This window comes from Quercus robur, chromosome 12, assembly GCF_932294415.1.
Source record: "Quercus robur chromosome 12, dhQueRobu3.1, whole genome shotgun sequence".
Classification (NCBI taxonomy): Eukaryota; Viridiplantae; Streptophyta; class Magnoliopsida; order Fagales; family Fagaceae; genus Quercus; species Quercus robur.
Genome location: NC_065545.1, coordinates 11956206 through 11972546, shown reverse-complemented (window position 1 = coordinate 11972546; position 16341 = coordinate 11956206). Strand labels below are relative to the sequence as shown.

At 34.1% G+C, this 16341-nt stretch overlaps 2 protein-coding genes across 2 annotated transcripts; both read left to right on the top strand.

Moving 5' to 3' along the window:
- Positions 1–2421: 2421 nt before the first annotated feature.
- LOC126708561 (syntaxin-32) lies at positions 2422–9025 on the top strand. The gene is made up of 6 exons (XM_050408345.1): positions 2422–2721; positions 3107–3390; positions 3715–3965; positions 4108–4283; positions 4921–5145; positions 8627–9025. Exons 2-6 carry the CDS (start codon positions 3156–3158, stop codon positions 8784–8786), a joined length of 1047 nt encoding a protein of 348 aa, XP_050264302.1. The 5' UTR covers positions 2422–2721; positions 3107–3155; the 3' UTR covers positions 8787–9025.
- Positions 9026–11178: 2153 nt separating this feature from the next.
- LOC126708033 (uncharacterized) lies at positions 11179–15039 on the top strand. The gene is made up of 3 exons (XM_050407841.1): positions 11179–12111; positions 13421–13664; positions 14294–15039. The coding sequence occupies exons 1-3, from the start codon at positions 11758–11760 to the stop codon at positions 14680–14682; spliced, it is 987 nt and encodes a 328-aa protein (XP_050263798.1). The 5' UTR covers positions 11179–11757; the 3' UTR covers positions 14683–15039.
- The last annotated feature ends 1302 nt before the right edge of the window (positions 15040–16341 follow it).

Below are 16341 nucleotides of genomic sequence, written 5' to 3'. Positions count from 1 at the left end.
AAGGTTATCTTTAAAATTCATTAAGTGTCGTCTGGTCGTCCATGCCCTTGGGCCATGGACGACTATCCTAGAACTGGATGACCTCTTTACCTATGGATAGGTCCTATTCATGCCTGCGACACTTTAGTTGGGTTTCTTTCCTTCCAAAACCTTCTAGACGTGGTCTGGTCATGGACAAACCAACACCAACTTGAACCCTATCACTACTAGATGCATAAAAACAGTTTAGACTCTCATTTATTTATTTATTTTTGGTAAATCAGTTTAGACTCTCATTATTAATTATAATGATTGTTATTTCATCAAATGTTATGAATACCATTTCGGAACCTGTTTCGGTTTGTTCATTGGAATGAAATATTTCAGTACCGGTCAATTTCGGGTACTGTTTCAGAATTACTGCTAAAATATATATATTTATATATTATTATTACTATTATATAAAATAATAAATTTAATATAATTTTCTATTAAAAAAAGTGGGATTATTATTTAAAAAAAAATTTATTTATGATTTTTTTGTAAATAAAACTCACATTGTAGGTAATTTTACACAAATGAGCTTCCAAGAAGCTTCCTATTGGCTACTTTTTCAATTTTTCCCATTTTTCAACTTCCTAAATAAATAAATATTAACAATTTTTTAGAATATTATAAGATTAAAATGTATATAAATAATGAAAGATAAAAAATAAAATCTGAAATTTATTTTTATAAAAAAGCTAGATGACACCGTGGAGTGGAGGAGGGGCAAGGGGCTAACAAGTCAACTTAAAAAGCTGAATTATAGCTTCCCTTTCAAATACTAGTTAGGCTAGTCACGTGAAGGCTCACAAAACTAAAAATAATATTACAAAAAACGCACAATAAAAAGTTGAACGGGTAAGAAAATAGCCACAACAAGAATTAGAAAGAAAGTTGCAGATGATGAAACTCATAAAAACTGAAGAAGAATAAAAAGAAGGCTACTGTGATGAGATGCGTTTCTTTAGGTGACTGGTGTTGTGACAAGATGGGTTGATCGGGTTTGATTTCAATACTGGCTGGAATTGGTATACCGGCCGAAACTCACTAAAATCAACCGGAATGACTGGAATGGCTCGGAATCAATCAGAATTCAACCTGAGGTGGAACAAAGGGGTGCTTTGTGCCGGTGAAGTGACTGGTACGAAATTTTCCGGCCGTTCCGTTTGGAACGGAACAGAATCAATAGCAATGATTTCATCAAAAAACTATTATGATTGTTATTGTAGATACTTACCATAGATCAAACTCTTTTACTAATAATTTCCTATGAAAAATAGTATATTTTTTGAAATTATAAGAAAATCAAAATTCTACTCCATCTAAAATTATATTAGTAAAAATTTCTAGTAATTTAAAATAAATTTTATTTTTTAAAATTATATATCATAATTTTACGTTTTTTTTAGAGAGAGTTTTAACTTATGTCGTCCGCTCTTAATGATAGCTTTTTATCATTAGATCAAAACACCAATCGATTTTTAGTATAGGCGGATATTGAATTATAGATCTCTTATTTAACCATCAAATACTTTACTAGTTGAGTTAATTGGATCCTACTTTTATGTTTGAATGTATAAAATTTATATATTACACAATGTACGTATAAAGTGACTCAACATATGTTTGTATGTATTATATGTCATAACATTAATATGTGTTTTATCATGTGGCATAGTAATTGTTAATATAACTTATAGTTATTTATATATATCTTTTTAATTAAGTTGTACACAGTATGAGAATAATATAAATATTAGTTATTGTATGTATATTTACGTTTCTATATATAATAATATTCTAAAAAAGTATATAAAATAAAAGAATTTAATATTTTTAATTAATTTATTTATAATGTGGTCACATAAACATCTGATTTCTAAAACAAAATTCAGATTAATTCATGATAAATTATTTTTCTAAAAAAAAAAAATCATGATAAATTATAATTAAATTAAATAAGTACTTTGTTATTGAATTTTTATACATTAATATTAACTAATTATCATTAAAAATAAACATTTATTTATTTTTATGGTAAAATACTATCTTAATTCCTAAAATTTATCAATTTTTTTCATCTTTAAACTTTAGAAAATTCACTTTTTTAATCTCTAGACCATTGAAAAGTTCGTTTTAGGTATCTAAGCTATTGAAATGTTTTATTTTTGGGTCTCAAAACTATTGAAAAAACTTATTTTTTATTTTTATTTTTATTTTAGACTCTAAACTATTTAAAAAAAAAGTTAATTATAAAGTTTAAGAATGAATATATATATATATATATATTTTTTAAGTTTAGAGATAAATAACAAAATTTTGGTTAAGTTTATGGACAAAAATAATATTTTAACTCGTTACATCACAGTGTATTTAAGCAATTTCATCCAATTTTCGTAGTTCGTAGTGTCTCACGCACACTTCCATAGCCTTCTTCTCGACACAAATATTGTTCTGCCATTATTGTCTTTTTTTTTGTTTTTTACTTGTCCACTGGATCCGTCGTCGTATCGGGACCTCTAAAATTCCAAAACCCCCCACAGCACCATTACGCATAGCTTTCGATTTCTATTTGCCACGCATGGTCACCTCGATCCAGATCTAGGTTCTCGCTCCCTCTTTTCCTCAAATTCGAACCAATTTTGAGCAATACTGATTCCGCGGCTCTAGGGTTTCAGATCTCTCTTTTTCTTGGAGGTAATTTCGTTGCTCTTTTATTATATATTGATAAGAAAATGTAGGAAAAATGAAATGTTACGTTTACTGAATTTTACCAGAAATTTTTTTTTTCAACTCGATTAAAGCTTGGTACACTAGTAGGATCAACTAGGTTTTAATTTGAAGATTTGAAATTATAATTTCGTTTTTATTATTTTGTTTTTCCCTAAGGAATTCAATAAATCAAAGATTGGGATCAACTAGGCTGAATGTGTGTGTGTGTGTGTGTGTTTTTGAAGCTCAATTTGGTTTTATTATTTGTTTATAAATGTATAGGGTTTATTGTTAGAATAGGTTTAATCTGTGTCTGAAGGTTTGCTGGATTTCAAATTTTGAAGATCTGAATGAATCTTTGTGATTTCAGGGGGGTTATGTTATTATAGGATTTGGATTTTAAGGTAGGGTTAGGGAAAATGCATGTGAAATTGGCACCGTTTCGGGATCGGACACAGGAGTTCCAGAGTATAGCCGATAGGCTAAAGAAGTCGTTTTCATCAGGGTCGTCGGCTCCGAATGGGCCGAGTAGCAGCTCAAAGTCGGAGGAACAGAGGTCTGCGGTAGCAATTCAGTCTGAGTTCAACAAGAGGGCTTCCAAAATCGGGTATGGGATACACCAGACGTCGCAAAAGCTTACCAAGCTGGCAAAGTGTAAGTGATGAAATTGAAAGTCTTGTACTAAAATTTTATTTTATCTTGCTTATTGTTTGGATTTTAAAATACAATTTGGATGAGGAATTCGTTATTACAATTGTGCTGGAATTTTCGAAGTTGATCTAATAAGTGTTGTAAAAAATAAATAAAAAAAATTGATAAAAACCATTGTTAGAAGGGAAGAAATGTTAGGACATTCTTCTAATTGGACGGTTGGAGAGTTACTGGATACTGTTGCTATCAATAGTTTTTAGAATTATGGTAAACACATTGTGTGAAGGATGAACTTTGTCCTTTTAATGTGCTTTTATTGATTTGTAGTGGCAAAGAGGACCTCAGTTTTTGATGACCCCACCAAGGAAATCCAGGAGCTGACTGCACTTATTAAGCAAGATATTACTGCGCTAAATTCTGCAGTGGTAGATCTTCAGTTCCTCAGCAACTCTAGAAATGAGAGTGGGAATATCTCTAGTGACACCACTAGTCACTCAACCACTGTTGTAGACGACTTGAAGAATCGGTTGATGAGCACCACAAAAGAGTTCAAAGAAGTTCTTACCATGAGAACAGAGGTAAGGCCAGTGTTGCTGAGTATCTTTGCTTTTTCAGTCAGGCTGGTTATCTCAGTGGGAGTCTATTTCCACCACTGTTGCTTCATATTTTTTGTAATACTATTTCGTTGAAGACTAATGGTATTTTATTGGTTTCTTAAAGAACTTGAAGGTTCATGAGAACAGAAGACAGCTGTTTTCTTCCACTGCTTCTAAGGAATCTACAAATCCATTTGTTCGTCAACGTCCGCTGGCTACCAGGTCAGCTGCTAGCTCCTCAAATGCCCCACCTCCTCCATGGGCTAATGGGTCACCATCTTCATCCCAATTGTTTCCTGGGTAAGAGCTTGTTCGTTGTTTTGGTTTGTTGGTCAGGGACCTCTTTTACTGGGTTATTATTTAATTGATGTATCATCATATAATCCTTTAGATCTGAATCACTATGTTTTTATGATTAATCAATTATTGTGTTCGTTAACGTGTATGAAACGCATGATCTAATATATCAAGAATATGAGTTAATAAAAGACTTCTGTCTAGATTTGGTCTGAATTCTGTTTGGAATCCATTCAGTCAATGTTTCTCTTATCATTTTCCTGAGTAGCTTTCGAAGTTAGCTCTAAAATTTTGCAGTTTTTCATCCCTGCTTGTACTCTTTATACCTCCAAAACATCCTAAGAAGTTACCTTCTTTTTTCCTCCATTCCTTATGATGCTGAAAGATTGTGAAATGCAATGTAGTTTATGTGGAAAATTGAATTGCAATATATTTATGTTGTTGTATCTACTTCTAAACCCAGTTAGAGGCTTTGTTACTTATCTTGGTTCAATCAAATTTTCCTGTAAAGCCAAGTTCTGCAGTGTTGAGTTGAATTGATTAATTATGATTTTTATTACACCTAAACGAAGATCCTAGGGCCTTCAACTTTGGAAATTATATTCAAGTGAAACTTTATTCATGCTTTTTAAATTTACAGGAAGCAAACAGATGGAGAGAGTCAGCCATTGCTGCAGCAGCAACAACATAATCAACAGCAACAGCAACAGCAACAGCAACAACAACAAATGGTTCCATTGCAAGACAGTTACATGCAGAGCAGAGCTGAAGCTCTTCAAAATGTTGAGTCCACCATTCATGAGCTCAGCAGCATCTTCAACCAGCTGGCAACTCTGGTTTCTCAGCAAGGAGAGATTGCTATCAGGTTTTACTTTTTACTCTCTCACACTAAAGATATATTATAGTTGACTCTTTATTTTCCTAACAAAAACGTGAATAACATTTAAAAGAAACATATACAACTACACAAATTGGCAGACCAAAGATTAAAAAAAGGAAGGAAGATCCTCTAGCTTAAGAATCTCAGAAAAAGAAAATTGGTTGGTCCATTGGCTAAGCTCATGTGGCACTCCATTGAAGAATCTACTAACCCAAAAGAAAACCAACCTGGGTTACTCGCCCCCAATGATGGATGCCGTGAACATGGGCATCAAACTTCCAAGAAATAGGACTTCCAGGATTTGAGATACAGCCATTTCAAAGTTTGAGCCTTTGCCACTTTAGATGAACATTAATTTAATGAGTTTGGTCCAAGCTTTAATTCCCTGACCCTTATGGCTCCTTACAATAATATCTAGGGAAGCCTTATTTGTACCCATGGCTACATCAGCTTCACCCAGTTTTTAGGAGCCTTCTAACAAGCCATTTTAATCTCTTCATGTAGCTCATCCCTCTTTCCCAGCTTCTCTCTGAAGGCTCTCTTTACTTTTCGTGGTGTTTCTTCTATATTTAGTGGCAGAGAATTAAAGTAGACTTGGTTTCTCAACCTCCAAATAATGTGAAAGAATTATTGCTACAAATAATGTGAACTCATATTTTGTCTCTCTGCATGCAAGAAGAGTTGGTGGGGAATGCACAATGGTTTCAATTGACTCTGTGACTGTTGTTGCTATCGTAACATCAAGCTTGAAGCTCCATTTGCATCCATGTCATGCCATTCAAGCTCCTACATAAATTTTAAATGAGTGGAAAGCATTGTTAAATGTCAACTTCCTACTCTATATATATGAAGGAGTTTTGGCCTTTTGTTGTGGTGTAATAGAAGTGCTTTGGAGAGACTAAACAATGAGCTGAAACAAATTGTTGTGTTGGGCTAGAGAGTCACGGAGTTTTTTTGTTTTTTTTGTTTTTTTTGTCTTTTCATCCTTTCAATATATATATATATATATATATATTATATCTATTGCCTAGCTGTCTAGCAGCTTTTCTTTCCCCCTGCTTCTCCCAACCACTTTTGATGCTAATGGACAAAGAGAGAGAAAAAGAGGGAAGAAGAATAATAGAGGAGAGGTTTGCTGCGGAAATCCAGGGATTGCAACCTGCTTGTGTCATGACTTGAGAAAGTGCTAGTCATATCTACGTTATACCCCAAAATGATTATTGAAGATAAATTTTAGTTCCTCCTAATCGCTTATACACCCCAATTCGACATAGTAAACACCAAATATAGAACTCTTAGCATATGCCCACACAACACACACTTATCCAATCCAATCCCATCTCTCCCACTTAAATTTCTGACATCCTCGTTTGGGCCATGTTATGCTGTAGTACCCCTAAGCGACATGGTGTAACTAGGTTGTCACAAACTTAGTTACATCTCCGCTATACCCCAAAAAGGGTGGTCAATTTATAATTGGGGCTGCTTGTAATCGTTTATATTGCCCAGTTCGACTAGTAAACACCCTATGTGGGACTAAGCACATGCCCGCATAACACACACCTATCCAATCCAATCTATATAATTTGAGTTATCATAGCTTGATTATCACAAATCGTGCGGAGAGGGCTTGGGTAGAATCAGAGAGAAAGGGGTAGCATGGGAGAGCTTAAACTCCCAACTGATTTTTTTTTAATATACTCAAGAAAAGGACATTTGGAGGAGGCTAACTGACACCAATTTGTGATCTTTAATCAAATTAGAAGGGCATCTGCAGCAATTCTCCGTAAGAGCATTTTCTATCTTTCATGTAATCGAACACCCCATATTTCCTTCCATATATTGTAGTTAGCATTGATAACTGATGTTCCACTATATGTCCCGCACTTCACACGTTAGTGTTAATATCAGTTACTTGACTCTTTCGTGAATCATGTACATATTATCATCATAAAAAACTCACAATCTTACTTGACTCTTTCATGAATCATGTACATATTATCACCATAAATGACTCACTATCTCAATTCGCACTTGCTCCGCCCATAATAAATTGATGGAGGGTGAGATCGTGAGTCCAAGACCCACTAGATGTGTTTAACCTACCGTTTCTTTTTTTAAAACTATATTTTGGTTGGAACTGTTTGTATTAGGTAATGACATCAATTAACTGAGTCAAAGCTAATTAAATGATGTGTGAGCTGAGTGTGAGTCTCAAGACAAGTTTGATTAGCTAAACAATGCCAAGTAAAATTACATAGGCTACAACTTTGCTCAATGATTTGGTTCTCTAAAAGCTAGGGTGCATTTTGACAATGTTAGTCTGTCAGATTATAGGTGGAATAGTGAAGGTAGTTTTCTCTGTACTTGCTTTACATCTCATCCAAAAACTCACTGTTTTAACTAGACATGCTATATAGATCTTGAGTTGGCCATTTACCATTTTCTCCAATTTTATTTGTTCCATATCTCTATACATTGTGAGCGTTAAATTAGGTGATTACATATAAGTTTTCAGTTAGAGAAAGGATCTATATTTAAGTTTCAGAGAAATTTAAATCAAATTTCTGATATCAATATTTTGAGGTGTCATTCTCTAAGAGCCTACATCTATAAATTTGACAATTATTTATCTTTACAAAATTTTACCATTGTCACAATATTCGTGGTGAAAGGTTACAGGCTGAATCTCAGTACCATTCCTGCCTTTAAAGCTCTCTCTCTCTCTCTCTCTTATCGTGCACACATACACATGTATGACTATCCTGTCTTCTTCTGAGAACTTGTCTATTTTTCTAATATTATAAGAACCTCTAATATTTTGTAGTGAATCTCATCAGATGATTGCTGTAGAACTTATCTTTGGTTGGCAGATGATAGTGATCTTTTAATGTCTTTTCTTCCTTCAGTTTGTCAAGACTTAAGTTGGAGATCTTTAAGAGGAACCTTATACTTCTCTGATTATTTATAGTTAAGTAATCAGTGGTTCTGCATGGTTCTTGGTATATGGGAATTTGGACAGATACATGGCCATTGAATCAGTCATAGATAATGTTTAGTGAGAGTTTTCTGCCCTTGTGCATGGATTAGCTAGATGTGTTGATGTCATAGCAACCTAGGAAGATGTTGAAATGCAGTGATTCTAGATCTTGGACCGTAACCATTGGATTCTTCATTCTTTAGCTATGCAAGATTACACACCCAAACCCTACGACCCTCCCTCCCACAGATTACTTAATTCTTATACATGATATATGTTGGCATTTTAAAAAAAGATTAATGGTGTGCAACTATTTGAAACACTTCTAGTTTAGCGAAAAACAATTCCATGCACATGCTTCAACAGTTAAGAATGTGAGTAGGCTTTCTTGAACTACATTAATATCAATGCTTCATTGCTTTCTGACCTTTGAATTTGAATTTAAATTTAAATTTGACAATTGATACTGGTATTTTTTTGTTGCAGGATTGATGAGAATATGGAAGACACATTGGCCAATGTGGAGGGGGCACAAGGGGCCTTGCTCAAGTACCTGAACAGCATATCTTCTAATAGGTGGCTGATGATTAAGATATTCTTTGTATTAATCTTTTTCCTCATGGTTTTCCTATTTTTTGTGGCATAATCACTGCAGAGACAGAATTGAAAAGAACAAAAATGTTGTGTTTCTTTGCTGGTGAATAGCCACTTATATTCGTTTCATACCCATTTTGCTTTGACCAAATATTTATGCAGGCAGAGATGAAATTAGTACTGAGTTTGCCCAGTATGATACATATGTATGGATACATGTAAGTGTACAAGGTGTTGAAAACAACGATAATTGTGAAAATTCTCCCTTCATCCTCTTCTGGGATTGTTATATGTTTTGGTGTTATATATTATTGTACTTGCAATCCTCACTCTTGAGTAATGTACCTAGGGAGATCTATTGCTTAGCTCTGCTGCATTCTTTTTCTTTACACAAAGGTGTCTTACTTTCATCTCACTCTTGAGATGTGAATTTGTTAGTGTTACTTGTAGCTTTCATGGTGATACATCAAAGCAATTGAAGTTACTTTGGACTTGGGATTCTGATTTCGGAGCTGATTTTCCACATTTTCTGGGTATGTTATGGTTTTAGTACCATGTCATCGCTGCTGTACTACACTTAAAACTTCCAGTGTCTTATATTGCTGCCACCACTGTTGTAGCTGTCGCCATGTCACATCATCTTCACTATCACCACCACTACCATGATAATCAACATCCTTGAACCATTAGTATTACTTCACACACCACCATGACCACTAAAATCACTGTATTGTCCTTGCACCATCTTCATTCTCACTTATACATCACTATTCTTATTCTGGAAGTTATACTTCACACTGCCAATGTTGTCATCTCGCAGCCACCCACAACCAAAATCTTTGTTTTTGTTAGAAATGTCTTGGCAATGGTGAAGGGATGAAGAAGAGAGTAGTTTGGTTATTATCTTAATATCAAAAAAATGAACTCCATTTTCTTATTTATAAAAATTTCGGTAGTCCATTTTTAATAAATAAAATTTGGGAAAAATAAAAACTGTTAGTTTTTGGTCTCTCTCTCTTTCTCTCTAATGTTAGTGTCTAGAACTTTTAATGTGATGACTATTCTCCTAATAGTGTGTTGAGTTTTTTTTTTTGGGCTAAACCTAATAGTGTGTTGAGTTGAGATGTAAAGTTGGTGGAGATAAAACTTGTCTTTTCTCTTATTTGGTTTACGATAGAAAATTGAGAGAAAAAGGGATGGTTCTGGGTGTTTCTTTACTGGGGCCCACCAATCATCCCCAAACCATAGAGAAAATAAAGAGGAGAAAGTCAAGTTGAATGAGAATGATGCAAATGCCCTTCTATTAATGGTCTTTTACCTTTCTCAATCCAAAATCACTGACATCTTTGAATACGCGTCTCTAATATATTAAAACGTGTGTATGAAGAGACTCACAAAAATATCTTTTGGTTAATCATTAATTTGAGGTGCTTTGCCACATCAACTAGATAGTTTGAGCGTAGTATTACTAAGGATTCTTATCAAGGTAAGGAACTATGGTAATTTAAGATACAAATTGAAATCAAGCACTTTTGATAGAGCTATACAAGAAGAAGTGTTTTTATGTTCTTATGGATGCAAAATGGATGAGTAAACAAAAATATAATAATATGGTAATATTTTTATTATATTATAATAAAAAACTAATTTTTATATACTTTGTAATATGGGTATAAGTACAAAACAATCTTTCCATCTTATTTTTCTTCTCAACCAATCAAATGAAACTTATAATTGTTTTCCATCATTCCACGTTTTCATCCTCTTCAATCAATGAAAAACTAAAATCTTTTAATTTCTTCTAACATTTTTCCATCTTCAAATCAAACAAATCATTAGTGTGTAGTTGGTTTTAGGGGTTATAACTTACAACAACATTTTAACGACTATATGTATGAAGTAATTACATTAACGCTATGTTTGTTTAGGCAAAAATATTTTCTAGAAAATAGGTCATTTTCTAAAAAGTATTTTCTGTAAAATTATTTCATTTTTTTTATATTTGTTAATTACTTTAAATGTGTTGAAAAACAATTTTTTAACTTTCCTAATTTAGCTTGCAATAAAGTTGTTTTTTTTAAAAAAAAAAAATAATGGAAAATAATTTCTAAATATAAGTCATACTTTTTATGTTGACAAAAAATATTTTTCCCTAACCTTTTTTATTTTTTATACTACCAAATACGTAAAAGGGTATAAAAGGGCATAAAAGGGCGACAACAAACAGAGCGACAACAATTACAAACATAAAAGGGCATAATTAATGAAATCAAAATTTCATGAACCAAAGTGTCAATTGCTCCAAACTTAACGAAGTTTATAGAAAAATAGAAGCACCTGATTTTGCAATTTCAAGAAAATACAATACCAAAGTTAGTAATTTTAACGAGTTTGAAGCCCCATTAGATAAAAAACAAACCCTATAAAATCTCCTCTTTCGTGCTCCTCCCCATCACGTTATCTTCTCTGTCGATTTTAGCCCTACTTCCATCTCCTCCCTCTGCAAAACGTAACCAACTCTCATTTCCTTCTCTCTCTCTCTCTCTCTTCAAAACCAATCAAACCCTAACTTTCTCTCTATAGCTTTCTCTTTTTTGTAAATCCATTCTCAGAGAAAAAAAACCTTCAGCTTCTATTCATTTCCGTCTCTAACCTTCACAATCCTCGCCAAAATCTCTGATCTCCGTGATTTTTGAATATCTCATATATCAAATTTTATTAAAAAACCAGAATTATAAGCTTTTCTTTTTTTCTTTTTGAATTTTTGTTCTTTTAGTAAATATATACTTATATTAGTTATATATATATATATATATATTAGTATTTTTGTGTTTTTTCGGATAAGATTTTGTTTGATCTTAATTTGTCGAAAACCCAAACCCTAGAGTTTATCTAAAATCCGATTCTGATTTCATTTCTTTCACACTTGAGCCCCTGAGGTTCCCTGAAATTACAGTTATACCAAAACAAAAAACAAAAAATTAACCAAAATTTTTGATCTGCGAGCGATCTGAGAGAGTGAAATGGTGGGCGGCGGAAGCAGAAGAGACGAGGGGTCGTTGGTTCTCAACAACACCAACGTGTTTGCAGCCCTCGACACGCGGCGGAAGAAGAAGAAGTCAGATAAGGACCGCAAAGGCGGCAAGGGCTCTTCCAATTCCAAGGAAAACTCGGGTTCGGCTCCTAAGGAGCCCGAGCCTCAGAAGTACTGGACTCCGGCCCCATTGAATGCCAAATCCTGGGCCGATGTGGATGATGAAGATGAGGATGATTACTACGCCTCCTCAGCTCCGGCACAAGACATCTGGGCCGGGCAGGAGCACGAGGAGCAGCAGCAGCAGCAGAGTACTACTACGGACCAGCTGAGCCACCCCGAGGTTCGCCATTTCATTTGCTTTTATTTTTTGTTTTTTAATATTATTATGAGAAATAAGAATGTCTTAACATTAGGTTGAAAGTAATGCTAGAGGCAGAAAAATTTCGCTATTGTTAGGATATAAAATTCACCTTTCACAACTCTAATTTGGGGTCGCTTTTAAATAAATCGGTTCTCGACTCTTTAAAACTTCTTGTTTACACCCTTTTCAATTACAACCATGTCAATGTCAATGTGCCTCATGTATTTTAGCCTTAATATTATTATTTTTTTTGATAAGTAGCCTTAATATTATTATACAATAGCTATGCATTGTGCGGTTTAAGGAGGACCCCCAACGTTAGTTTTATAGATTGTAAAATGGGGGGATGAAGGGAGGCATTTTGAGAGGAAAAAAATGGTGCATTTGTTTTGAAGTGTGGATGTTGATCGAGAAAGAACATAGTTGATGATTTACCAATACGAACTTCTTTGCAACTTGGAACTCTATGATGAAAAGATCATAGTTGATGGGTGTGTGCAAAATCTTGTACCCAAGATTTTAGTTATGCTGTTTTTTAGTTTGAGGGAATTGGCTAGTTGATACCACTGTGTACTTTTAGGCTGAAGAGGTTTTGGGTGACTTGAAGAAATGGATTAGTTATAGCCGCATGGACTTGCTAAATGATTGATGGAAGTGTTTTGAATGGAATGCTAACCGTAGAAGCATAGTCAGAATTAGCATGGTCATTCTTGCTTGTTGATGGTGAGGTGGACAGAGCTTGTAAGGTGCTTATTATTATATTCTTGTTAAGCTGTTTACCCCTTTGGGGTGCAGGAATGCATTCATTAGGTTTTTTTAATTTTTTTAAATTTTTTTGGTGTATGTTGTGTTTTCAGCCTCTATAGGCTGTACAGCTTTGTACAAAATGAAATTAATTGTGCGAGTCTGAAATGTTCTTTGAAATGTAAATGAGTTTTATAGATTATTGCACCCTGTAAGAGAAATAAAACTCTACCAAAGCCTTTTGAGATTACCACATTTCTAAAATTATAATTTCATTAATGTCATGCTTCTTTCAATACATTGCTTCTTATGATTAGCAATCAATTGCTGAATGGTGATGGCACGAACATTTTAGTTTTTTTTTTTTTTTTTGGGGGGGGGGGGGGGTGGGTGGAGCTGTTGGTCTGTAAACTGTTTAGTATTTCTTTATAGAATTAACTTTCCTTTTTAAAGGAATTTGCTTATGTGACTGCAAATAAAGTTTTTGGTTGCATGGTTGGAAATTATTGACGGTTTATAAATTGTTGTCTATCTGTGATTATAGGATAGTGAGAGTGAAGAAGATGAAGGGGATGATGATGTTGAGGAAGAGCATGAACATGAAACTGAGGTTCCAGTGCACCCTGAACCAGAGGCAAAGAAAGCTCTGGAAGTTGTCCCAGCTAAGGAGACAGAGAGGCAGCTTTCGAAAAAGGAAAGGAAGAAGAAGGAGCTTGCTGAGCTTGAGGCCCTTTTGGCTGATTTTGGAGTTTCCCAGAAAGACAGCAATGAACAAGATGAGTCACGTGGTAAATGTGACCTATATCTGTTGATGAAACTTTCTAATGCTTTCTAATTTTGTGCCTAGTTCAGTTTCCAGCTTAAAAAGGTTTAAGTTATTTTTACCATCTCCACTTGGATTACTTTTTATTTTTACTCTAATAAACTTGAGTTTCACATAGCCAAAAAAGCTGCAAATAATTTAATAAATGATCTCATTTCAAGAATCTAATGGAGTCTTTTCTAGGGTTGCTCTCTCTCTCTCTCACGCGCGTGTACACACACACGTGCACAGAAATGCATATATGTGCGTGTGGCACATGCATAGTGAACCACGTGTTTAGAACATTAGGCTTGGTTATTATCATTTTTGGCTGTCCTTGAATTACCACATCTATTATGCATTTTCAGAGCCAATTTACAATATGCACAAGTATATGAGTACTTAGTTTATTAGGTATGAGTTGCTTCTCATCATGTTATGGATTTAGATCATTTGATTTGATTTTTATTATTATTATTATTTTAAATTTTTTAATGTGATGATAATTATGCATTCTAAGATTTATATCAGCCCACAAGCATTTACTTAAACTTGTCTTTTGAATCAATAAATTTAAATATTGCCTGAACAAAATTTCTTGGCTTGCATTGTTAGTTGATGCACAAGAGAAGAAAGATGGGGAGGCTACTGCAGATGGTGAGAAAAAGGATAATGTTTCTATGGAGTCCAAGAGCTCTAAGAAGAAGAAAAAGAAGGATAAAACTTCCAAGGAGGCGAAAGAAGCCCAGGATCAGCCCAACAATGCAGACATGACCAATGGTTCAGATGAAGCTGCTGGTACTGAACAGACAGAAGAGGATGCATCTGCTGTTGATGTGAAGGAGAGGCTAAAGAAGATGGCATCTATGAAAAAGAAGAAATCTAGTAAAGAGATGGACGCTGCTGCAAAAGCTGCTGCTCAAGAGGCTGCTGCAAGGAATGCGAGACTTGCAGCAGCAAAGAAGAAAGAGAAGAACCATTACAACCAGCAGCCAGTGCGGTAAACGACGATTTTGTTGTGGAGACTTTTCTTCAACATCTATATATGAACATGTAACTCTCATTGTTCATATGATAGTGCGAAATAAACTTTGCTGTGGTTTTGTGAAAGATGACTTTTAGTATTGTTGCCATGGACTGAATGAGGTCTCTTCTTTGGCGTTTTGGATCTTATTGTTGGAAATTGTCATGGGACATATCATTTTGGCAGTTTTGCTCGTTGAATATTTTTCCTTGGAAACTAGAAAGTAGTTCAACTTGATAGGTCTGTGTATTGTTGTAGTTCTCTGGACTTCCCGTTATTGTTCTGATCTCTTATGAAATTTTTGGCACTATGAGAAATTATTGCTATTTATTTTGAATTTTGTGCTACTTGTTGAAATGGTAGTCCAAGCCTTTGCAAACCACTGAAAATTGGAGTTTTGGGAGAGCAATTGCAATATTGAAGTATGAATATGTAATCCAAGGTAAGAAGGCTTGATAGCTCTTTTTTTTTTTTTTTAGAAGGAAAAAAAAAAAAAAAAAGGCTATCAAGGTTGGCGAATGTCGATTTTTAACAGAAATGAATCATAAAAATATGTTCAAAATATGTTTTGGGGAGGGGTAGGGGGCAATTCATGGGATTCTGTAAATATTCACATTCCAAAAAGAGAGTTAGAGACAATAGAGATTTCTTTTTCTTTTTCTTTTTCTTTTTCTTTTTGAAGATTGGATGCAGATACTAATTTATAATATGCCATGTACGAAATGAAAACTTCATTCTCAATTCTACAAGAATTTGTGCATTTTGTTTGGGAGTTACTATTCATCCAGGAACGAAGTAGTTTCTACCAAGCAAGTTGGGAATATACTTTGGGAAGTTCATTATGTATGTCGTTAACTTTGTTTAGTTTATTGGGTGAAGGGAATTTGGGGAAAACTATAAGGGGGTCAACTTAGTGTGGTTTGGGTTGATTTCTAAAACCCTAAACCGCTCGCTGAGTTGATCACCATAGTTGATTTTGTTGATGGCTAATTGTTACAATTGATTTGGTTGTGTTACGATGATTTTAAGCTTTCTTTGTCCTCTTGATCAATATATTTAATGAGCAATCTTATGAACACAACTTTTTCCACGGCCTATTTCTCAACTTTTTTTTTTTTTGATAAAGAGCCTATTTCTTAACTTGATGAGGCGATAAGTAGTGACTTGTGCAATGTGGTGCTTTAAATTGATTGGATATTTGATTAGTTGAGTGTGTAGTGTGGTTGTGCATTTGCAAGTCCAAAATTTAATTAAAATTTTTTTTCTCTCCAATCTCGCTCTCTCTCCTAATATAATATAGCCATTTTAGACTTTGCTCTCTCACTCCCTCTCTAATTGAGAGTACCCATTCAATACATTCACTTGATTATGAGCAACAATATCCATAATGAAGACATTACCTAAAAGTAGAATAAATACAACTCTAACATGACAATTGATGGACAAAGCAATTTACACGTGTAACACACATACCGTGGGCGTGGAGGAAACAAATTTTGCAAAATTCTTCGATTTGAGAGGGAGTGCAAGAGAGACATTGGAGGAAGAAGAGAGAGAGAGAAAAAAAAGAAAAAGAATTCGAATGTTAAACATACAAAATCATTGGTTTTGAAAGGAAAAAAAAATTGGAATTAAAATG